The sequence below is a fragment of the Chenopodium album genome, chromosome 11 (assembly GCF_948465745.1).
Source record: "Chenopodium album chromosome 11, dcCheAlbu1.1, whole genome shotgun sequence".
NCBI classification, from domain to species: domain Eukaryota; kingdom Viridiplantae; phylum Streptophyta; class Magnoliopsida; order Caryophyllales; family Amaranthaceae; genus Chenopodium; species Chenopodium album.
Window position 1 is genome coordinate 56,435,749 of NC_137844.1, and position 24,783 is coordinate 56,460,531.

Consider the following 24,783-nt stretch of genomic DNA (forward strand, 5'->3'; position numbering starts at 1 on the left):
CTTGCCGTGATGTTGTATGCGTCCTTACTGACGACTCATGTCGGGGTCTCCTTGACGAGTTCTCCAGCTGATTGTGTTGTTCCTCCTGATGATGGTGCGATGTTCCTCTATCGGCCTGTGCAGCTTCTCTTTCAGCCCGTGCTGCCTCAGCCTCATTTCTCTTCTTGCTCATTGCACTCATCACCCTTGCGGCTGTTTCCAATTCATCTGGAGTAAATGCTGCCATAGGATCCTCTGCCTCCCTTCCTCCTGCGGGGGGGGGGGGGGTTATCGGCATATGGAACTGATTACCCTCTAGGGTATGGGTTTCATCTACTATCTCCACCTGGGGTTGTCCTTCTGGTATTCCATTGTTTAAATTGTTTCCGACCATGATTATTGTTGTTGTGTATATATTTTGTGTGAGGTTCTTAGGCGATAGAAGTGATCAACTGCCCCCTCCTTCTAGCGCCAAATTGTTTCTGTCTGATCCCAACTCCTCCAGGAACTCGGACCTGAGATCCTGATACCCCTATCGGCAAGCTGAGAACCTACACAATGAGAAGAAGTTAGCTAACCCCGGGGTGATCCGGGGATAACCACTCCGATGATAAAGTCAGAAAGTATTTGAGAAGAGAAGATAAGTAAGAGAAAGAAAGTAGAGAGAGATTAGAGAGAGAGAGAGTCATTAAAAATGTCCCCATTAATGAGGTCTTACCTACTTATTTATAGTAATCTACCTTGACAGGTGGCTTTCACCCATGCACAACCTTTCGTGCCAAGTGTCGAATTTCTGTTGCCACGTGTTAAATTGCGGCAGGCCGACATGTCCTCTTTCTGTAACATATCGGCGTCTTCTTGCGATCTGGTCACGTGCTTTCGCAAGATATCGGTCATGCCCGGATATCATCCCATACAATAACACTAACTTTGGAGAAGAATACATTCATTTATCAATATATTTTTTTTCCATCATTACTAATAAGGTTATAATTTTATTTATCCAAATCTTACACATTGAAATTATACCCTAAAATTACCATTATGTAGTGGGAAAAAATTACGAGTAAAGTTAGTAACACACACTTTATGTCTATATGTTCCATGTTTAATTGGGGTAGTATCAGTAAACGTTGGACAAGAATCCTTAATCATTATTTTGTTAAATAACCATTAATAAACTTATATTTTTATCCAAATCTGACACATTTAAAATTATGCAATAAAATTACCATATAGTCAGAGAATAACGTTTAATTTAGCAACAACTACATTTTTTTTTTTTTTTTTTTTTTTATTCAAAGCAACAACTACATTATTCCTAGCTAAACCCTAAAAGATCCAACTTTGAAAAAAAAAAAAAAGGAAACAAACCTTTTATAAAACGTTTTCCAAAAGTTCCATTTTCACAGAATATTCCCCCCAAAAAATGAATTATAACTACTCCTAATAATTCATTAACTCTAACAATAAATTTTAATTAATTCGTAATTAATAGTTCCCCTAATTAACGCGAGTTTGACACGAACTCACGTGACGCTTTCTTTAAAATGGGTCCCACATTTTGCTTTTTTCCTATGTAAACTTCCTTCACTCTCGCATTCTCTCCTTAATTTAAAAAAATTCCGTAATTTTCTCACATTAATTTACAACCGTCCGATCGTTTTACTTTCTCTCTCTTGATCTCAAACACTTTCTCTCTCTACAATTAGTGTTAAAAACGGCATTTTTTCGTCGCATAATCCCCCAATTTTAGCGACGCAATTAGCTCATCTCTGCCCCTTCATACTTTCTCTCTCCTTTTTTTTACTCTGCTTTTTTCGTGTCTGAAAAGGTCAAGATTCTGGCGCCGCCCCTCGCCGGGGACATCTATTCTAAGTAAGTCTATAAATCTATAATCTTTTTTAGTATAATTTGAATTTGTTTTGATTAATTTGCCATTTTTAGTTTTTTTTTTTTTTTCTAATGTTGTAGATATTTATTTGAGTATTATGAACTGGGTGTCTGGGTTGTTTGATTTTGTGAAATTTATGATATGGGGTTGTTTGATTGATTGATTCTGAGAGTTTTCTAGTTATATAGCTCAAATTAAATTTGTGAGTTTTTTTAATTTTGATTTTTGTTACTATTTATTACATTTTGTGGTTGAGATTCATACTGATTTTTTTACAAGAAAAAATAAAATAAGAAGCCGTAATAATAAAATTAATTGTATTTAATTAGATTGGGAAGAATATACTTGAAAAAAAAAAGGAAAAAGTTTGCTGGTATATTGGTGGTTCACTATTTTTGACAATTATTTGGTCAAAAAGTTCATGTATTGAAAGTGGTGTTCCATGTTGTGCTGAATTATTCTATTTTTATTGATTTTAATAATGTTTTAAGGAATTTGAACTTAATATGTATGTATTTATACACAATTTTGCAAATTCTTGAATCAGAAAGTCTGACATAGATTTGGGGTTTTTTTAATTGAAATTTGAAAATTGGCTTTTACTAATTTGAGATTGTATTTTTGGGTTTTGAATTGAAATTGAAATTTGCAAGGTTAAAGATGGTTTTACTGGTAATGTAGTATACAAGAAAAGAGCCAGAGCACTTTCTTCTAGTGGTTGTGGATCTCTTGCTCTTTAAATATGGGTTGCTTTCATTCTACTGCAAGTAGGCAATGTCCCGGACACGAAGACCCGGTTTTCCTTGCTTCTCAAACTGCTTGTAAGCTCCCTCATCTATATTTACTTTAGATGTATGCTTTCGATTAAAAGTTTGTGATTGTTATGCCAGTGGGTTTCCCGCTGCCAGTCCCAAGCCTGGATAAAGGAGGAGGGTTACGGTAGGCCAGTGACAGCCAGTATAAAACTTCGTCACATCCCATGACATGAGCCAAACAGATATTTTCGTGGGGGCGTTCCCTACTCAGCGACGCGCTGCACTTCCTAGACCCGGGTGTAGTGATAAGTATGCAAGGGTTGCTAGGTCGTCGCCCAGAAGCGACGCGCCACATTGCCCGAGTGTGGTGTCAAATGAGCAAGGGCGTGCCATTGGGGCGTTCCCTACTGAGCGACGCGCTGCACTTCCCAGACCCGGGTGCAGTGATAAGTATGTAAGGGTTGCTAGGTCGTCGCCCAGAAGCGACGCGCCATATTGCCCAATTGTGGTGTCAAATAATCAAGGACTTGGAGTTGGGATCAGGAGGGAGCGTGGGAGAAAAGAATTTAGTTTGCGGATTGGTTCTTGGAATGTGGGGTCTCTTACGGGAAAATCAGCAGAATTGGTAGAAGTAATGAAAAGACGACGCGTGAACATCATGTGCCTCCAAGAGACAAGATGGACAGGAGAAGGAGCTCGAGGCTTGGTTTTGGGGTATAAGGTATGGTATGTTGGGCAAGAAACGAGCCACAGAACAAGGAATGGTGGAGCTAGGAACGGAGTTGGTGTGGTTCTCGATGAGAGGTTGGCAAAAGAGGTGATCGAGGTCTATCGGAAGAACGATAGGTTGATAAGGCTGAAGTTGCTATGTGGCAAGGAGATTGTGAATGTTATCAGTGCTTATGCTCCCCAAGTGGGTTTAGATGCAGAAGAGAAACGACAATTTTGGGAGGACCTAGACGAGGTGGTGCAGGGTGTCCACCACTCAGAGAAGTTATATATTGGAGGGGATCTAAATGGGCACGTTGGGGCGAGCCGAGATGGCTATGAGAGTGTCCATGGAGGCTTTGGGTATGGGCAGAGGGACGCCGGTGGTGAAGCTATTATGGATTTTGCCCAATCATATGATTTAATTTTGGCTAATACTTGGTTTAAGAAGAGGGATTCACACTTGATAACTTTTCGGAATGGAGCAAATGCAACTCAAATAGACTTCCTGCTCACAAGGAGCATAGATAGACAAAGTTGCATAAACTGTAAGGTTATCCCAGGGGAGAGTGTGGTCACCCAACACCGGCTATTGGTAATGACTATTCGTCTGAAAGAGAAGGCGAAGAAAAAAGTTAGACAAGAAGAACCAAGGATAAGATGGTGGACCCTAAGGGATGCAAAAGCTAAGGTTTTTACAGAAAAGGTAATTGAAGAAGCGGATTGGGATGGAGAGGTGGATCCGGACATGACCTGGTTACGAATGAAGAACTGTTTCCTAAGAGTGGCCAAAGAGGTCTTAGGGGAAGTAAGGGAAAGAACTTCGGTACAGAGAGATACTTCGTGGTGGAATGAAGAGGTGAAAGCAGTAATTAAGCAAAAAAGGGAATGCTATCAAGCCTTAGGAAAATGTAGGAGTGATGAAACCTTTGCAGCGTATAAGGAGGCTAAGAGTAAGGCAAAGGCAGCTGTTCGCCAAGCAAAAGAAAAGGCATATCAGGAGGTTTATGAAAAGCTTGATTCCAAGGAGGGAGAAAGGATCATTTATAAGATGGCAAAGAGAAGACAAGAGGCAAGGAAGGATATTGGCATGGTGAAGTGTGTCAAAGATAAGAACCAAATGGTCCTAGTGCAAGAGGAGGGCATCAAGGACAGGTGGAAGGGGTACTTTGATGAATTATTTAATGGAAGTAATGGAGTTGTGATAGGAGATACCTCTATGAGTGATGAAGAAATCAACATGGAGTATGTGCGAAGGATTAGGAGAGTAGAGGTGGAGATTGCACTGAGGAAGATGAAACCTAAGAAGGCGGTTGGCCCTGATGGGGTACCGATAGAGGTGTGGAGGTGTTTGGGTAAGATTGGTATTGATTGGTTAACAAACCTTTTCAACAAGATATGGACGGCTACAAGGATCCCACAAGATTGGAGGAAGAGCACCTTGGTCCCGGTTTATAAAAACAAAGGAGACGCTCAAGATTGTTCTAACTATCGAGGAATTAAGCTTATGAGCCATACTATGAAGTTGTGGGAAAGGGTGATTGAACAAAGGTTGAGGGCATGCACAAGCATTTCAGATAACCAATTTGGTTTTATGCCTGGGAGATCTACTATGGAGGCAATCCATTTGATAAGACAAATGATGGAGTTTTATAGGGTAAAGAAGAAAGATCTTCATATGGTCTTTATTGATTTAGAGAAGGCATATGACAAGGTGCCAAGAGAGATACTTTGGTGGGCAATGTTGAAGAAAGGTATCCCACGAAGGTATGTAGACCTAGTTAAGGATATGTATCGGGATGTGTCAACAAATGTGAGGACATGCGGAGGGTTGACAAAAGATTTCCCTATTACAATCGGATTGCATCAAGGGTCTGCATTAAGCCCTTTTCTTTTTGCAACGGTTCTAGACGAATTAACTAGACCAATTCAAGATGAGGTTCCATGGTGTATGCTGTTCGCAGATGATATCGTTTTGGTGGATGAGACTAAGGATGGGGTTAATGTCAAGTTGGAGCAATGGAGGCAAAGGTTGGAATCTAGAGGGTTTAAGCTAAGTCGGAGTAAGACTGAATATTTGGTATGTCGTTTTGGCACTCAGAGGGGGACAAGCAATGAAGTGGTGAGTTTGGATGGAAAGGATTTGACCATGAGTGAATGTTTTAAGTACCTAGGGTCGATCATCCAGAAGAATGGTGACATTGATCAAGACGTGACCCACAGGATTAAGTCAGGGTGGCTTAAATGGAGAGCGGCCACGGGAGTGCTATGCGACCGCAGCATTCCCTTAAAGTTGAAGGGAAAATTCTACAGGACTGCCATAAGACCAGTGTTGCTCTATGGTACAGAATGTTGGGCTTCTAAGAAAGAGCATATTAAAAAGATGGAGGTTACGGAAATGCGCATGTTAAGGTGGATGTGTGGAAACACTTTAAGAGATAGAATCAGAAATGAGGTTATTCGCAAGAAAGTAGGTGTGGCGGGCATTGTAGATAAATTAAGGGAAAATCGTCTGCGTTGGTTTGGACATGTAAGACGGAGACCCGAGGGTGCACCGGTGCGAAGAGTGGAAGAGTGGGACCATGGAGGGGTTAAACGAGGAAGAGGGAGACCAAAGATGACTTGGTTGGAAGGAGTGAGGAAGGATATGAAGTGCATGGATTTACGTGAGGATGAAGTTTTGGATCGTAAGGGATGGAGGAGAAAGATTTATGTTGATGACTACACGGAATAATCAAATTTGGTTCATGTTAGCCGACCCCACTTTTGGGATTAAGGCTTTGATTGATTGATTGATTGTTATGAACTCGACAACCCTCTAATCTCGATTGGGCTTTCATATTACCTGATTGTATTGTATGAGTAGAATATATGATTGGTGAGGTTTGGACTGGAAGAACTAAAATGGATTTTACTTTCTTTTCAGTTAGTGTTAGTGAAGTCGAAGCGTTGTTCGAGCTGTTTAAGAGCATAAGCAGTTCTGTGATTGATGATGGGCTTATTAGCAAGGTATACAATATTACCATGTTGGCTTTGAGTAAATTCTGTTGCCTTGTGACTTGTGTTAGTTTGTGAGGCATGTGTATGCTGAAATCCCCTGCAAGGTTGTACTACTTTTTAAGGTTTTTTTATTCAGCTTAAGGTGTAGTAAAGATTCACTAAGATTTTAAGGACATTATTATAGTGTCAATTAGATGTTGACTATGAGCTTATACAAATCTTGATTCAATCCCAATCCTGACAAACATGTCTGGATTTAGGGTCTTGAGCAAGAACGTTTTACCCAAAATCGATTGTGCAACATGATGTAACTGAAAGATATTGGATCAAAGATTCAACCAGAAACTGAACGAACACAAATTATTAATAATGAATATGTCCTAGTGTTTAACTTTTATGATCTTGTGTAATAGGAGATTTGGAGTTGGGTTTTGATTCTTGTATCGTAGCTTCTCAATTGCATCCATAATTTCTGTATATTCTGTGCATATGAAATATTTCTGGACTATGTATGGCTTTCCCTTACCATGTATGGATGTATGTTTGCAGGAGGAATTTCAGTTAGCTTTGTTCAAAAACAAGAAGAAAGAGAATCTTTTTGCTAATCGGGTATGTTGCTACTGATGTTGTACATTGAAGACACTACACCTTCAGCTATATTCTTATTTATCCATTTGTAATTTGATGATTTATGTCTTGTAAATATTATGTTAGACCCTTAATAACTGCGAATCCTTTTTGTACACAGATCTTTGATTTGTTCGATGTTAAAAGGAAAGGAGTAGTTGATTTTGGTGACTTCGTCAGAGTGTTGAACGTCTTCCATCCTAATGCCTCTCAAGAAGACAAGATAGACTGTATGTAACCTGGCTTTATACAAAGTCTCTAAAACATTGTCCTACATATTGTATATCTGAAACCTGGGTCATGTATATGTATTAACAGATTTAACACTCATTCTTTTTCTATTGCAGTCACATTTAAGCTTTATGATCTGGATGGCACAGGATATATTGAGCGTGACGAGGTATATCGGGTTTGCTATCCCCTAATCTTTAACCCTGAGCTTTCATTTTCCCATTTTTTTTTTAAATCCTTGATGTCTGAACAATGTCTTGTTTTACTTTGCAATACTGTGGACCCTGCTTTAAGGGATCATAATTTTGTGCAATATGGTTGTCGGCTTCTGTTGTTGTTTGGCTTTAGCCAGACAGATCTTCATTCAATGCCTATTGTCTTGTTCCTGTGTGAGGTGATTTTTGCCTCACAGTTTGCAGTTGAGGTGGGGAGAGTTATGTTGGCATGTTTGTTTGATTCGTTCTTTTAATCTTTAAACATTGCTCAATGTGATTTTCGTTCTTATAACCTTTTATTATCATTGTGCACTACACTATAGTGATTGTGGAATTAAATTAAACTAGTGATTAAGCAGGCCTCAACACCAATATTTTTTCATCTGCCAGTGCAATTTAGTGTGATGCTTCGCTGGGTGATCCTTAAGGTTGCATAGTAGTGCCTTTGTTGTCTTAGTTGTTCTTGTATGCACTTGATCATAATTCTACATGCTTTGTAAAAGTACACTTTTATACCTTGCAAGTTAGCAAGTTTGTTATACAAGTAATATTCATATGAGCTGATATATATTTTTGCAGGTGAGGCAAATGTTGATCGCAATTCTATGTGAATCTGAACTAAAGTTGGCAGATGAAACAATCGAACAAATACTTGATAAGGTAAGGTTGACGCATTTCCACATGTATTCTTGAAGCTAATTTGTTATCATATAAACAGGAGACTATGCTTTGTTTCTGCAACCTAATTAATCATATATATGGTTTTTTGAACAGACATTCAAAGAAGCTGATGTAAATCTAGATGGAAAGATTGACAAATCCGAGTGGCATCAGTTTGTAACGAAAAATCCTTCATTGTTAAAAATAATGACACTCCAATATCTCAGGTATTATGCGGTGATTTTCTCTTGTACTCTAGCTGTGTACCATTATGTGTACACATATCTTTGAGGGTGACTCATCCTGATTTGGTTTTGTTTACCTGGGAAACTCATACAGGGATATCACGACTACATTTCCTAGTTTTGTTTTCCATTCAGAAGTTGATGAAATGGCCACTTAAGGAGCTGATAAAAGCTGCTTGCAGTCCCGTTAAATTTGATCCCTGGGGCAGATTCTGCACATATAGCTAGACCCCCCTTATTTTTTTTGCCCCCTTGAACTATTGTTATCCCAACCATTAAGAAGAGTTGAGGTGTGCTTAAGGTAGCCTGTGCATATGGTTTGTGTGTTGAAAAGTTGAGATGTGCAGTATCAATTGTGCTCTGGCTTTCTAGTCTTAGTTTGTTAGAATTAGAGGAAGAACATCTATATTAAATGGGAAAAGAGAACATTATATTAATACATTCAAAAGCAGTTTACCTGTTGTCCCATTCTCGGCTTTTCTACCCTATGTAGTATGTACATTATATTGTGGTTCTACTGAAGCTGTGAATCCTGTGATGGTAGCAACAAACATGCCATCTGCTTATTGAGGCTTTGAGAGAAATATTGCTGTAGACTATTGACTGTAAAGGATAATTGTTGTCAAAATTGTATAATGTGACCCAATAAGTGACAACTAAATCTGGATGGAGATTTTGTATTATGTTTGTTTTCAGACTCGCAAGAACACGTGTTGAACAAACATAATGTCGGAGCGTTTGTAAAGCAATAGGATAGAAGCAAAATGCAATAATGGAAGCGTGAAGTAGTTGAGTTAGTTAGTATCTCTTATGTCGGTATAATTGGTGGTTATGTATCATACTAGTCAATGTTTGGTTTTGTTGGTATAATTGGTGGTTATGTATCGTACCAGTCAATGTTAGGTGCAGTTGGCCTAATAGAGTTGAGGCATGCATGATAACAACTTGTTTGATGACGCCTCGCGATCGAAACCCTCCAGAGCTGCAAAGAGTAAATGTATAGAGTTGTAAATGGGATATGATCACAAGTCTTTTTGATATGGACTAATTTAGTAATTACTAACATGGATTTGACAATAGCTGGAAGAAGCTAGATGTATAGTATTTGTTCAATGATTTACCAAAAAACATTGAATGTGAATTTGTGTCGAGAAATTCTTCATTGTCAACTGCTCCATAGCTCACTCGCGACTTTTGATTAAGAGCTTTGGAGTGTATAATGTAAATAACAAATTTAATGAATACTTTTATTGACCTCCTTGCATCTTGTAAATCATTTGATCTACTATTAGTGATTTTGTAAGGACATGGTGCAAACCTCATCGACTAGTCTATGATTACATGTATGTAAAATTGTCGTAAAATCTTTTTTGTACAGTCTTTTTTTTAGGTGTTTCTCCTCTTCTGAACTCATGGGAGGGGGTGGGTGGTAGGGTGGAAGAGAAAATTAGTGAATTTTAATTAACTAATAAATTTTACAATTTTTTTTTTCCAAATTATATCGTCGTTACCCTTTTTAACTAGTATTGCTTACCTCAAAACCGTGCTAAAAGTGCAATTGACTCCTGTGTGTATGGACTTTAAACACATTGGTTGAGCCGAGCTCCCTCTAAAGGCTTCATTTTTTTTTGGTATTCCATCCGCTTCACTCTTTGAGCTAATCCAAATTTAGGGATTAGTTCTAGATGATTTAGTTTCAGTCTTCTCTTAATTGTTCGCAATCCTTAATATTGTGTATCCAAATCACCTATTCAACGCTGCACCAACAACCATTTTTTTTTTTCACAAACTTTAAAATAGTGAAAATGACCCTGCATTTGGATTTACCAGCCATTCGTATTCTTCTTCATGGTTGGGATAAGCATAGTTCAAGGGGGCAAAAAAAACCCTAATGGCATTTTTAGTATTTGTTCGAAGGGATTTTGGTGAGATTCTGATAAACCCTACAGATAACCGGCCCAGAAATTTCATCAAAATCCATTCTAACAAATACTAAAAATGTCGGAAAATTTGCAGAATTTCAGAAGAAGAAAATCGATCGCATTCCCTTCACCACCGCATTTTCTTCGACAATTTCCGCATTCTGCTCAGAATTCTCTCAGCTATCCTTTTGCAACTGTGTAGTTTCATCGGAATTCGTAGTTGAAACTTGAAATTCTGAGAATCTCAAAGATATAATTCAGGTTATGTTACAAAAATCTGGCCTTTTTATTTGAATTTTCGTATCCATGAGCAGAATTGCCTGTAATTTTTTTTTCTTCTTTAGGTTTAATTTGCATCAATTGTAGTATGAAATTCGATCCTGATAATTTTTAGTTCAAATGTGCTTTATAAAATGAAAATTGCGTCTGATAATTAGTGACTTATTATTGTAATTTTCTCCCCCTAATTTTTTCATGTTTTTTTTTTGAAATTTTATCATATTTGATTGATTTTGAGTACATATTTTAGGCATATTACAATAATTATTGTTTTACTTTTGAAGAATAAATCATCTTCTCAATTGTGCATATTTAAATATTCAGCTAAAATAAAATGTTTTTTCATGCAGGCTATGTATTCAATGAAGAATGCTGCTACCTGAATTGCTTGAGCATTGATCTCTAATGCTTCACATTCGGGCATAGCTCGCCTCTCCTCGTCTTCTAAGGGTATGACGTCTTTCTGTACTCCCTTGCATATAGACCCTGAATAATGATGAATAAAAACATTATAACTTGTCAGAGTTGTCACTTGATATGATTTGGATATTTTTTGTTTAGAATAATTACATTGGCCTTCTATGCTGAATTCCGAGGATTAAACCTTGTGCTTCGAGAAAACTAAGTGTTGCAATCGTAGAGTCAGACAAACTAGACATGTTAGATTCACAAGTAGACATTCGTATTTATGTTGCTGGATTGACTAATATTAGTTTGTTGCTGACAATAAGTTCTTGAGCATGTTTATGTCTCCTTCCCAAAGGAATACTTTTGGTCTTGTGGTTGGCTCAATCTTTAGTTGGGCTTGGGCAGCTCTCCTAATTTTCCATTCTTTTAATTCTGCGTGAGGTATATTGATGTGATTAGCTCGTTGAGAATCAGTGACAGAATTTGTAGATACCCTGGTCATTACATGGGCCGTTTTAACTCTTTGATAGCCATGAACTTTCATAATGAGTACAGATAAAATTGAATTTCTTTTCATCTGACTTGCAACAGAGCTTCATAGGGACATTTACTCATTGTCTGCCTTGTCCTAAAGTCAGTAGCTACCACCGAGTATAAATCCTGTGAAAGGAGCGTCTAGGCAGAATTATACACGCAGCCTAGCATCAAATACCCCAAAATTTATTTTTTCTAGCTCTGTAATTATGATCAACAGTTGGAGAACAAAGAAGTTACGATGTTGATGACAATGTTGAAATTTTTATATGGCATTTGAAATGCCTATCGTCCATTTAAGAGACAGACTATTCTGTTTCTTCTCACAATTATGAAACAATAAGAATAAGTTTAGAGTGACGATGATAAACTTATAATGTCTAGGAGAAATAGTGACATTCAGCAGAGTTGAAAGTGAAAGATCCACTATGTCCTTTGATATGCATGGAAAATGGGAAGGAACTGAACTAACTCACTTGGTGAAGTTGTCACATAATATAAAACTGTTTCCTGCCTTTCTGCTTTCATTTGGAGGTTGATTAAATAAGAACTAAATACAGGCACCAAGACTTGTGGAGTTAAAGCTCTGCAATTATAATGCTATTAGTATAGCTTATGCTTGCAGCGTCGCTGTAAAGAGTTTTTAATAGCAAATTGCTTGTTTTATTGTATTACAAAATGGATTCAGATATTATTGGTCTGCTTGCTACACGCATTAACAACAACAAAAGATTGGTCTGCTTGGAAGTATATTTATTGATGCCTGGCTGCATTTCTCAGAAATTCAACTAGCCCACTGATATATTGTTCCTCGTGCAGCTTTTGATCACCAAAGATTGCTGCAGCTTGCCTAGTTTGAGCCTTAATCTTCTGTGCTTCATCTCCAAGCATGGCCTGTCTTAGTGCATAAGCTATGTCGTCTCCAGAGTATGATCCATCTTCCCTTCTTTCTACTTCAATTCCCAAACCCTTATTTACCATCACCCTCGCATTTAGCCCTTGATCAATTATGAATGGCAACAGTATAAGATTATGCCCATGTTCTAGTGTCTCTATTATTGAACCCCACCCAGAGTGAAACAAAGAGCCCCCAATTGACCGGTGAGCCAAAATTTTGAGCTGTGGTGCCCACCCAAGGCACACAATCCCTTTTCCTGATGTTCGTTTCAGAAAGCCTTCTGGTAAGGCCTCAGAATCATCAACTGCCCAAGTGGGTTTTCTGAGAGCCCAGATAAATGGCACCTGCGCAAGCTCTAGGCCATTGGCTATCCCATAAACTTCATCTTTTGTGAGTTTATACTCACTGCCAAATCCTACATAGATAACTGATTGAGGGCTCTGTTGATCAAGCCATTCGAAGTTTTCAATCCATGTTTCTTCTGTGATTTTTTCTTCTACTTTGGGTGGTGGGAGCAGGCCTACTGGCACCACAGGCTTGTTAATGAGCTTTTGAAAGAGATCCATGTACTCTCCTTCAAATTCCCTGCAACTGCGTACGCCTACTGCATTACATCCCTGGATTATCTTAGCCAGCCTCTCACCATCTGATATCCCGGATTCATTCATGCTGTAAGCTCCCGCGTGGAATCCAGCTGCCTCATAACCACGGAAAGCAACTGATTGTGGGAAGATTCCACCCCAGGGAGGCGGGGTTGTCAAACTGTCTGGTGTTGGTCTCACTTTCTCCCGACCTTCCCCTGAAAGGTACTCTGGTGGACCCACAAAACACAATGTGGTGGCTGTGTAGACAGAGAAGAACATGAACTTAACATGACATTCCTGAGCAACCTCTGACATCCGATGACCTATGATATCAGAGATTAGCCAATCAGGTGAATTACTTGAAACAAACTTCTTGACGGGCTCATACAGGAGATCATAAGCCACCTTTAGGTATGGGATCTCATCAAACTGTATGTCAACAGTAGCCTCGGATCCTTCGAGCAGGACACTATCTGAAACTGTTGGTAACGGGATGCTTACATACTCTATAAGGGAACTTAATTTGGAAGGGATGCTAGGAAGCCTCTCAATGTTCCTTGGGGTTGATATGTACGACACTCGTACACCTTTGTTGGCCAAGGCTATGGCGAGCTGGTAGAAAGGGATCATATGGCCGAACGCTGACCATGGAAGCATAACTACGTGAAGATCACTAGAGTCTGTCATCATTCAAGTATGAGAATTCAGTAAGCTTTCAGACTTTGAGTGTAATTTTACAGTGGAATTTCTATAACGTTTCTTATTTTTCTTCTATTTTTGGGATAAAAGGTTCATATAAAGGCTTGTTTTGATATATTATATCGTACATGTAATATTAACTATAATTAATTAAATAGTACTGTCCGTAAATGGTGCAGTATTAAGGATTATAAAAAGCATAGAAAGGCAGGTTGCTGTCTTGCTACTTTATTCTAGTCGTAGTGGGTGTGCGGATGCATTATGCATATGCAATTATGCATACTACCGAGTCAATTATTGCATTTAAATATTTCCAAGTGCGTATTAAGAAAACCTGCAAGTCCAAGAAAGATTGTAGAGATCTTTTTGGCCTTTAATTTAGCTTATATAAATAAACAAAATAGAAACAAAATTTGGGATCGGCAATGTTGTTGGTGTTCAAATTTTATACTCTGTAGACAGTTTTCCAAAAAGGGGATATAATTAAATAGTCCCTCTTGCTTCCAAAAAAAAAAACTCTCTCTGTTTTTATATACTTGCTCAATTTTTAACGCACACAGATTGATTTAGATTGAGAAATTATTTTCCCTTTATCATAAGGTAAAACATCTATTGAGTAAAATTAGACTCAAAATAATTCGGATTCGAGCTAGGTTCACTTCCAAATAAGAAGAAAGTTTGCTCAACCAATATTTTTTTATTTCAGAGGTCAGTTTGTGATTTATGGTTAAGTTGAAACAAATTGCTGACCAACTAGTTCAAACATTTGATGATTAATCAAAGTGTTTAAAACTTGTAATAGTTAAAGAAATATGATCAAAACGGATATAATGTGAAATGTGCCAAAAGTCAGTATAGTAGAACCAACAAAATAGAAGTATTAGAAGATAATGCTCTTATATTAGTTCTTAATTTTTATTTTTTATTATTTTTATTTTTGAGGAAATATACTTATAGTTCTTAATTTCTAATGGATGTGTATGAAGTAGTATTTTGTCAATGGATCGATTGTTGTTACAAGTTTTAATATTGATAGCCTCAGTGCTGCGTAATCACCGAATCATTATACGTCGGCTCTCTTAATCGTGAAAAGATCAGATCTACTGTTAGAAAAATCTAATTTAATAGACGTACCATTAGAAAATATCTAACACGCTGAATATCTAACATCACTAAATAGATATGGTGCATGAATAATCTGCCTATATTAAGGCTTCTATAAGATACATGGTGTTAGGCTACCAGTGCACTGCAAGCTGCATTATCCTTTCACACACTGCATCCACTTTTCAGCTATTCTTTCCGTCATTGCTTTGTTTGTTCGGCTTTTTACAGTTTTCATTCACTTCAACTTTTTAACTATTCTCTTTGTTATTGCTCAATTTGACTTTTTATAGTCTCCGTAACAAGTTTTAAAATATAAATATTTGTCTTTGATTGACCATGGAATAAGTAACGTTCTACATTCCACTAACACTTGATAAAAAGATTGAAATATCATGAACTTGCCTGATAGAACTGGTTGAAGACTATTCAGCAGGAAATTAAATGCCAAGAATAGCGCGAGGCTAGTAGTTTCCTGAGCTACTGGTAGACTTGCTGTGAAAAGAAATGGGAACCATTCCTTAGTAACAAGAACTAGTATGACTGCCACCAATCCTACGGCCACTGAAGTTATGGATACTACCCATGCCGATATCTTGGCTTGTCTATGATTACCAGCTCCGAGTTCATTTGACACCCTTACACTATATATACATAGAAACAAGATAGATATTGATCACATAAAAATCTCTTAAGTTATTTTCTCAAAAATTTGATTCATCATTTAGTAGTACTAGTACATATTGTTAATGTAAGGAGAGTTACGTACCTAACAGCTGCATTGAAACCAACTGCTATCACTGTATCCCAGCCGTCTAAGTTCATGCTGTAATTGTGTTTATCAAATAAAACATTGTTTGACATGATTAATAATTGCAATTTGTGACATTGTGTCATTTTGTCAAATTTCCATATGACATTATGTTGGTGTGTGGTAATTGCTATAGAAGAGTATAATAGAAGTTGAGTGTTACCAAATTGCGAGGGCATCAATTGGCACCATAGGGTTGGGAAGGCGGCCAGTGATCACAATGATTAGCATCATGTACCAGAACTCCAAGCTGCAAAACCAAGGACGCCAAAACTAGGATTAGATTATTAGAAGGATTATTCTAAGAGAAGTTTTATGCTAACTTGGTCAGTATTGAGAAATTAGAACTTTAGATTATGAAAAGGTATGTATGAGATGATATACCATAACATAACAGCAGAAGCCAAGGAGAGCTTAACAAACTCCCACAAGTCCTCGAATGCTAGCCATGAAAATCCACCCCAAGCACCATCTGATTTGGTGACAAAGATATAGATGATCTGCGTGATGACTATAAGCCACCATGATGTGTTGAGCATGATTGCTGCTCCAACCAAGCCCCACTCAAGCTTGAGTATGAACAGCCAACTCAATACGCCATGTATCAGGAGAACAACCGCGGATATCCAAGCCATTACACCCACTTTACCCTGTGCTTGCAAGAACTTTTGTATTGGGAAATTCATGGCATAGGCAAACAGTTGAGGGATCATCCACAATGCAAAACTTCCTGCTCTAGGAAATTTAATAATTAGTACAACCTTTATTTCAAGTACAAATTCAAATATGTGTGTATTATCATATTCCGGTTGTTCAAAAATATTATCCTAATTTAAGACCTAAGATACTACTATGTTATTGAAGTCGCAATGCTAGTGTGTGTTTAGAAACATAACTAGATCACAAGGCTGTCGCGGCTTTGCCTTGAATGAAATCTTTTTGAAAGAAGGGAAGGGGGTGGAATTTTGTACTAACCAGCAGCAAGAGAAATTTCTTCAGTCTCTCCAAAAAGTTGAAGAACAGAAGGACTATAAATATAAAGTGGTGTGAGTAAAATCGCGGTGATTAGCAAGATAATCCATGATCTTTGCATGTATACCCCTAGCATCCTCAACTTTCCTGCACCAAATGCTTGTCCACAAAGTGTCTCTAATGCATTCCCCATTCCAAGCTACATTTCAACATGATAATTACGGCATTAACATACATCATGCTATCAAAATCGAGTATATTTCAAAGTAACAACCTGAGGCATTGCCTGGGACACACACTAGTTGCAACCATTAAACGTATACTCGATAAAAAGGTGAGTTTAGTAGCAATACCATAACACCATAACCAAGACCAGCAATAACAGAGTTCTCCACGGCAACAGCGGCTAGCTCGAGGTCACCGACACGGCCACTAAAGGTCTGAGTAAGAGCACCAAGTGAGTACTGACATATGCAAGTGAAGATAGCAGGACCAGCAATATGCCATAGCTTCTTTGACTCCCAACAAAACTCCTTTGTTAAGCATAATACCTTTTGCAAATCTTTCTCTTTTGGCGTAAGAAGTGGAATCCTTTCTCCATTATTCCTCCCTTTTTCAGATATAATCTAGCATGTAACAAAGTACAGCCAAGCATAAATATATAAATTTATGATAAGTTTTGTTATAATGAAGTAAAACAGGATTTAGAATTTAGAGTTGAAAAAATTAAGCTTAAGATAATAATCTTACATGGAAGCTAGCAGGGGAGGAAATGAAGGACAATTATTGAAATACAACTACTTTTTGGTGCAGCAGGCCACACCATACCACATGGGTTACCCGAGTTTTTTTTATTAGGGGTTACCTGAGTTTTTCAGTCAAGGGTTACTTGAGTTTTTCAGTTAGGGATTACTTGAATTACTTGGTCAGAAGTTACTTGAGGAGTTCAGACAGGGGTTACTCGAACAGTTCACTCGATTAAGGGTTACTCAGTTAGGGTTACTCGAGTTTCTCAGTCAGGGGTTACTCGAGTTTCTCGGTCAGGCCGCATACAAAAAATTGTGACTCGAGTAACTCCTGACCGAGAAACTCGAGTAACCCCTGACCGAAAAACTCAAGTAACCCCTGACCGAGAAACTCAAGTAACTCCGGAAACTCGAGTAACCCCTAACCGAAAAACTCAAGTAACCTCTTACCGAGACACTCAAGTAACCCCGAAAACTCAAGTAACCCTGACCGAAAAACTCAAGTACCCTGACCGAAAAACTCAAGTAACCCCTGTTGCACGGTACAACAGGAGGCATATAAAAATTTGTGATTGAAATAAGTTAAAAAAAAAAAAGTTTACTCAGTTGATTCTTTAATTAGCAGCAACTTCAAAAAATACTTTAGTCTTGTTTAATTAGGGAGTGGCAATATAGGCGAAATTTGCGGAGTTGTCCTGAGATTCCTAGCTAATCACATGAGTTTTGACATCTTAATAAACATGTAATACTGTAGTATTACTTATTGTAGGTGGCATTAATTGAGTATTACCATAGAGTGAGTTAATATTTTTTTTTTTTATAATGGTACTCCCTCCGTTTCAATATGAAGATCCCATATGGAATCAATTATATAAAATAAGTAAAGGAGAATATTTGGAATCCAACATTAAAGTAAAGTACAATTCATAAATAGTTTTGCCTTATTTAAATTTTTTGATTTTTTAAAAGAAAGCATTAGCCATAATGCATAAATCAAGGTAGTAATTTCTTTACTTAGAGTCATGTCATCAATTCACAATCGATTAATTTAACCAATCAGAATTTAATATGTATAAAATAGGAAATAAAAACTAAGTTAAAAGTAGAATATATTAAATATGAGTAGATCTTTGTGAAACGCCCAAAATAGTATATGGGACTAAGAAATTGAAATGGAGGGGGTATTAAGCATAAGAAGCCTAATAAATTGTGGCATACATTATGGAAAAATAAATGTTGATGCAATATATATGAAGGGATTACTCAAAATGCGGGCCTCTTCTGATTTATTGAAACGAGCCGAACTGAACTGAACTGAATAGAGCTGAAATGAATTGTTTATGAGAGAAGGAAATTAAAAACTGAACTGATTGGAGCTGCACTAAACTGAACTAAAATTAAGCTGAAGAAAACAGGCCTTGCATCGACATTGACAATCTGCAACCTGCAATTCTTTTCCATAGGAACCGCAATTAATAGTGACAACATAAAAATATACTTTCTCCGTTTAAAAGTAGTTGCAAGAGTTACTCACACATTGGTTATGTTTGGTAAAAATGATAGTTATTCTTAGTACAGAGTTGTTGATTTTATGCAAGCACATTTAGTAACCTATACTACGTGTTTCAAAGTCTAAAGTCTCAAACCTGATATTTTGATTAGGTTTGAACAATTTCCTTATTAGTTGATCTAAACACTTATTAGTGTCTGATATATTAGTTACTTCGTTTAACTTTTCGGACGTTGCTTTGTAGAAAGTTTGGACCGAACATGTGCTTGTTTTTGGAAAAAATGGCATTTATGTATGTTAATAATTTGTGTTTATTGTTTAATTAGGGCATGTTCTCTTCATATTAGTTTCAGTTCAATTCAATTCATTTCAGTTCAGTTCTTAATTTTCTTTTCTTATAAAATATATAGTTCAGTTCAATCAATCAAAACAGGCCCTCATAGTACATATGCATCTTTAACTCTTTTGACATGGGTTGAATTTGTGTGGTTGCCGACTTGCCATCTATTCCACCACTCTATATTGCGGCCGATCCATTCCATCAAACTAAATTGCGGCCGGCCCATTCCACTTCAAGCGGCTGCGGCCCAGTCAACTTGTTTCTTTTTTTTTTTTTTTTTTTGATGTGACAGCCCAAAATAGCGGCACCACCTCAATTGTTAAACATTTTTAACACTTTACAAAGTTTTTAACACTATCAATTCAAATTACATTTCTGTGTTTATTATTCTTTGTCCCAAGCATGTTTTTCACTCAAATTTTAAAATCTTTGTCTGCTAATTATCAATAATTTATAAGAGAATATATGTATATATTATGTGGAATTTTGTTAGTTCTTTTTTTTTTTTTTTTTTTTTTGATGTTTGTCTTTAAAATATCATTATTTTTAATAATTTTTACATAAAAAAATTTGAAGATATTTACGTTTTAAAACGTGTTTAGAGTCTATAAAAAGTCAAATAGGGTAAATGAATAGAGATATAGTAAGTAGGTGAAATGAGTATACTATTAGATAAAGTTGTGATCATTAAGGAATAAGAGAAGAACTCCAAAATGATACGGTATTATAATTATTCTACTTGTGGGTTGCGCCCCAAATTCACGGTCTCTTATTTTTCTATCAAACCATTCGACTAGTCGTTCTCCAATAAAATTGTGTAAGAAATATTATTGATGTTTTAGTCACAATTTTTCCATTTATCCAATGAAAATGAAATGTGGTCCAACCAACTCCAACATCACATGAAGTTCCTTGCGATTCTACTCCAAATTAACCAAGATAACAAAAGAAATTGACCCACTATCAGCTATCAGCCTATCACGATAAGCGAAACAATACAATTATATAATCAACTGACGTAAAATTTGATGAATTTTTAAAAGAAAGAGAAGAAGGAAAAAAAAAAAAAAAAACTCACATCACAGTACGAAGTTACGAACTCTTTATTTGTATGTTCTTAATACCATGTTAGACTCTCTCAATGATCGTTACTTTTCCGTTTTCATTTTCATTCTTCAATCTCAATTTATCACACACTTAAACCTTGGCTCACAAATCATACATCCAGCCAGCATAAACAAATTTCTTCTTCTTAAATTATCATCTAGCTACCTAATTTATTTAAATGAACATAAAAACAAAACTATCATCATAAAATACCTCAATGTAAATAAATACAATACAGTTTATTAATTAATTAATTATATAAATACATTCTTTTGATAATTCCATACATATAAAATTTCAATAATTACTTTATTATCAGTAATACGACAACTAAATATAGACATACATAGTATATATATATACTAGTAGTGTACAAGGATACAAGCTAAAATAATGTAAAAGCTATATTGCGTAAAACTTCATGCAGCATATGATGAAATCTCATTGGTCAACCTCCATTGCAAGCGAGAGGAATCAACTAACTTCCCGTCATCAACCTATAAGTGTACGGATATCATTAAACCATTGAACGTAACATGTACAAATGTATATTTGCTTATAAGAACTATCTTTCAAGGGCAAATCAAGGATCAGAGCTAATAATTCATACATAAATATATGACCGGATAATATGAAATAGAGAGATCGAGTATTTTTTATTACCTGACAACGAATGACATACAATCATTTTTGGTTAACTTTAGAGTAGGCACAATTAACAACATTAAGGCCTTCATCAAGTTGTAACATTTTAAGCACTTTTGATAAAGGAAATATATCCTCCTCTTTGATCGCGGTGTTAATCTCAATCTCTAACTCATCCACGGATGTCTTAATCTTCACGTAATTTTCATTAATGGAAGGATTAGTATTACTAATGATGGATGACGTGGACGAATCAACATCATTGGGCATTTCAGATAAAGAATTCTTAAGCTTTTCTCTCTTATCTTGAAGCTCTTTGACATTCTTCTCCAAATCTTTGATGTAATTTGCTGCCTCTTCTATATGATCACATGATGAATCTCCCTAATAACCACACGTTAATAAATAAATCAAAATATATAATTAACAAAGTGAAAACATCAACTAAATGATAATAATAATAATATAATAAGGAGATTTCATTTAATATATGAAGAGTCAACTACATTGAAAGAAATAAATTAAATTTAAAAAAAAAAAAAAAGAAAGATAAGAAATTTACTTTGACATAATTTTGAGGGAGGAGAGAGAAAAGTGAAGAGTAAAGTTGGTCAGACATATTTTTATTCTTTGGCTGAACTACTCTTTTCCTTTGAGGTTTCACCCCTTTTATAGCACACGATCACTACCTTGGACAATTTTTTTTTTTTTTTTTTTTTTTTTTTTTTTTTTTTTTTTTTTGGTATTCATATGTAACTGTCAGAATAATCCATATGTAGCAATTAAAAGTAGGGTAATATTGGTTTTTAAAAAAAAAGTAGGGTAATATTATATACAACCCCAATTATTTATAATATATTTTCTTTTTTTAGTATTAAGTTGAGAATTTATCAACAATTCACGAGTAAATCATTGGTGTAATAAAACTTTATTTATTGTCTATTCTTTCTACTTTTAACTTCTTATATGCAGTTCTTATGGCTGCAAATATCTTTTTCCTTAAAAATATTCTTAATTACAGCTACTTGTATCTTTAAATAAAAAATAACCTACTTCGTATTACATGTCTACATGTATATACAACATACAAGTAATCATCAAAAGTAATTGTCAAGAGTACAAGAATAAGAAAATTAGAATTTGTTACACAATCTTGGAATTATGCATAAGCTCGGTGTTGAAACCCATTAAAAACCCACTTGTGAGTTTTTTATATTGAAGAAATAGGAGAGGTAATTCCACTTTATAAGGCATAGGAGTTAGTCCTACTATATATCGCCAATTAATTTTAGTACGGAACCTCCTTTAACTTTGTTTGTCATTAATCATATTTTTGTAATATTTCAACTTTATAAAATAGTTTTTAGTTTTATTTCTAAAAAGTAAATGAAAAAAAATTAATAAAATTAAATGAAATCAGTCATAAGTAAATAAAAGTTCAATTCTATTAAAATGTCATTTTTTTTCAAGTTTTAATTTTCACATGATCTCAATTCTAGTTTTTAATATTAAAATGTCTTCTTCTTCTTTTTATTTTTTTTCAAGCTTTAATTTTAGGAATTAGAAACTCTGATGGTTTGGGTTATTGATTTTTGAACCTTTTTTTTTCTTTTTTTTTTGAAATAAGGTTGATTTTTGAACTTAAAATAAGGGCATGTTCTGAGTTATTGAATTGAGCTGAACTAAATTGAACTGAACCGAAATGAACTAATTGGAATTGAACTGAACTGAGGTGCAATAAATATTTTATGAGAGAAGGAAACTAGGAATTGAACTGAATTGATTGAAACTGAACTAAACTGAGCTGAACTGAAATTAAGTTGAAGAGAACATATCCTAAGTCACATCTATAAGTATATATACGAAGCATATTATTTTTTGACAATCAGTCATGTCTATAATTAACATGATGATTTTGAAAATTGTTGACAGTTTTTTTTTTCTTTCTCGAGTGTTTTGTTTTCAGATATTTTGAAAACTAATGACAAAATATTACAGTAAAAATCTTTTATTGACTAACTATATTGTTATACTCCGTACCCTTTATTAGAATTGTGGGTCCCTTTGATTTTTGTTTTTCTATGATATAACCAACTATTCATTATTCCCTCATTTTTACCCCTTCAGGCCTTATTTGGTTGGCTAAATATTTTGTGGGAAGTTAAAATTTCCATGAATTTTATTTTCGCCCTCTTATTTGATTGACACAAAAAAGTGAAAATGGGAGCAATGAAAATTCATGAGAATTTTGACTTCCCACAAAACATGGGAATTCACTTACCTTACCCCCCTTGATAAGTTAAAATTCCCATAGGAATTTACTTCCTCCATTCTTAACCAAACCAATTTATTGAATTCCCATAATTTTGATGATGGAATTTATTTCTCACAAATTGAAATTTCATGGGAATTTACACTTCCCTAATGAACCAAACGACCCCTCATTTAAAGTTTCGAATAAGCAAACAAATAAATTTTGATGTACCATAAAACTAGTTGTGTACAAATGTACAATAGAAATTTGCCTCTCTCACTCTCTTGTATAATTGCGTCATTAGCTGAGGCTGAGTATTAAATTGGATTTTAATTAAGCTGTACTGTAATTTCTATGTGTATAGAAAAACATTTTAAAATAGAATGTCATACTAATTTTTTTTTAAGAGAGCCACAAAGGCAAGTAGAATCACCTGCAATCGAAAGGGTTCACTCTCATAAAAATATAAAATGACATGTTCCGTACTCTCTCCGGATTTTTTATTTGCATCACTTTCTTTTTTGGAGTGTTTTTTTTTTAATGCATCAATTCTATATTTGGTAATTTTATACTATATTTTATTATTTCTCTCTCTTACTTTTAATCCCACTTAACTTATTTTATCATTTCTCTCTCTCCATGGTCCCCACTAAAATAATAAAAATATCTATACTCTCTCACATACTTTATCTTTCATGGTCCCCATCTTTCTTTTTACTATAATAATTTATTCATCCACTCACAACTCTCCTAAAACTTTGTACAATCCAAAGTGATGCAAATAAAAAAAAAAAAAAAACGGAGGGAGTACTATAGTTTAACACAAACAAACATAAAAAGTGGCTTTGGGCGTGTTCGGCAAAATATAGCTGTGAAGGTAGCTGTCATCTGTGTAGGTAGCTTTTAGCTGTCAACAAGCTGTTAGCTGTGAAGATAGATAATTTAGTTATGAGTGTACGGTAGTAGCAGTTGGCTAGCTGTTATATTTAAAAATCAATATTTTATATTTAATACTATAAATTAAATTTTCAACAGGTACCTCAAAATTAAAGCTACCTCTAATTTCAAAAGTTAATATTTTTAATTTTTCATAAAAGGTACCCTAACTATTATTTTGCTAAACACTTAATTTTTTGTTAAGTAGTGGTTTGACTTGGTCAAATCACTAAAATCTATTAAAACGCTAGCGCCAAACACGCCTTATACTTATCTATTAAAGGACAACAACCACCAAGTATAATTTGTCAGGATATTATTATTTGCTACTGCTCAAATGGGATCAAATTCATTTGTCCTTTTTTTTTTCTGGCAAATGAAAATGACATTGAATCAATTCTTAGTGATAGCCGCTCTAGCTGCGTGAAAAACGTGGGAGCTAGACATGTTGTGTTCCACGTTATTTAGCTTAAATATCAAAAAAATAAAAGCAAAATTCTTCTCTTCTTTTTATTGGTGAGCGATGATCGATTGATCTGACTCCACCTTACGACTTTAAGTTAATAAATAAAGAAAAACAGTGATGTATGTCGCACCAAATCAAGCATTGATGGATATAATTAGTAGTTTAAACTCCGTATTTTATTAAGCTAGAAGGAATATTTGATGGCTTATTGGCAATTACAAAATTATTAGTGTTAAATTAATTTAATTTGTGGT

The 24,783-nt window shown here is 35.5% G+C and overlaps 3 protein-coding genes and 1 pseudogene across 4 annotated transcripts; 1 reads left to right on the plus strand and 3 right to left on the minus strand.

Moving 5' to 3' along the window:
* Window positions 1-1,614: 1,614 nt before the first annotated feature.
* Window positions 1,615-8,780, plus strand: LOC145567857 (calcineurin B-like protein 1). 2 transcript variants are annotated; one of them, XM_081627267.1, is made up of 9 exons: window positions 1,615-1,857; window positions 2,527-2,694; window positions 6,263-6,345; window positions 6,886-6,945; window positions 7,085-7,193; window positions 7,311-7,363; window positions 7,989-8,069; window positions 8,184-8,296; window positions 8,409-8,780. In XM_081627267.1, exons 2-9 carry the CDS (start codon window positions 2,616-2,618, stop codon window positions 8,470-8,472), a joined length of 642 nt encoding a protein of 213 aa, XP_081483393.1. In that variant the 5' UTR covers window positions 1,615-1,857; window positions 2,527-2,615; the 3' UTR covers window positions 8,473-8,780. The 2 variants fall into 2 exon arrangements, with proteins under 2 accessions (XP_081483393.1, XP_081483394.1); XM_081627268.1 differs by having other exon boundaries at window positions 2,555-2,694.
* A 2,912-nt stretch (window positions 8,781-11,692) lies between these two features.
* On the minus strand, window positions 11,693-13,626 carry LOC145566938 (UDP-glycosyltransferase 91C1 pseudogene; annotated as a pseudogene).
* A 1,075-nt stretch (window positions 13,627-14,701) lies between these two features.
* Window positions 14,702-17,829, minus strand: LOC145566939 (protein DETOXIFICATION 33-like). Its single transcript, XM_081626197.1, has 8 exons — window positions 17,722-17,829; window positions 16,879-17,151; window positions 16,529-16,724; window positions 15,938-16,283; window positions 15,717-15,803; window positions 15,512-15,568; window positions 15,148-15,386; window positions 14,702-14,754 (listed from the first exon to the last, which is right to left on the minus strand). Exons 1-8 carry the CDS (start codon window positions 17,827-17,829, stop codon window positions 14,702-14,704), a joined length of 1,359 nt encoding a protein of 452 aa, XP_081482323.1.
* Window positions 17,830-20,562: 2,733 nt separating this feature from the next.
* On the minus strand, window positions 20,563-21,533 carry LOC145569343 (uncharacterized). Its single transcript, XM_081628693.1, has 3 exons — window positions 21,436-21,533; window positions 20,892-21,257; window positions 20,563-20,725 (listed from the first exon to the last, which is right to left on the minus strand). The coding sequence occupies exons 1-2, from the start codon at window positions 21,490-21,492 to the stop codon at window positions 20,913-20,915; spliced, it is 402 nt and encodes a 133-aa protein (XP_081484819.1). The 5' UTR covers window positions 21,493-21,533; the 3' UTR covers window positions 20,563-20,725; window positions 20,892-20,912.
* Between the last annotated feature and the right edge of the window lie 3,250 nt (window positions 21,534-24,783).

Coding starts and splice junctions, on each gene's coding strand:
- LOC145567857 (XM_081627267.1), top strand. CDS start 2,616: ATGGGTTGCTTTCATTCTACTGCAAGTAGGCAATGTCCCGGACACGAA. Junction 6,946..7,084: donor AGAATCTTTTTGCTAATCGG/GTATGTTGCTAC, acceptor TTTTGTACACAG/ATCTTTGATTTGTTCGATGT. Junction 7,194..7,310: donor TCAAGAAGACAAGATAGACT/GTATGTAACCTG, acceptor TTTCTATTGCAG/TCACATTTAAGCTTTATGAT.
- LOC145566939 (XM_081626197.1), bottom strand. CDS start 17,829: ATGCCTCCTGTTGTACCGTGCAACAGGGGTTACTTGAGTTTTTCGGTC. Junction 15,804..15,937: donor GCTTCTGCTGTTATGTTATG/GTATATCATCTC, acceptor TTGGTTTTGCAG/CTTGGAGTTCTGGTACATGA. Junction 15,569..15,716: donor ATTGATGCCCTCGCAATTTG/GTAACACTCAAC, acceptor ACACAATTACAG/CATGAACTTAGACGGCTGGG.
- LOC145569343 (XM_081628693.1), bottom strand. CDS start 21,492: ATGTCTGACCAACTTTACTCTTCACTTTTCTCTCTCCTCCCTCAAAAT. Junction 21,258..21,435: donor TCCCTCAAAATTATGTCAAA/GTAAATTTCTTA, acceptor TGTGGTTATTAG/GGAGATTCATCATGTGATCA.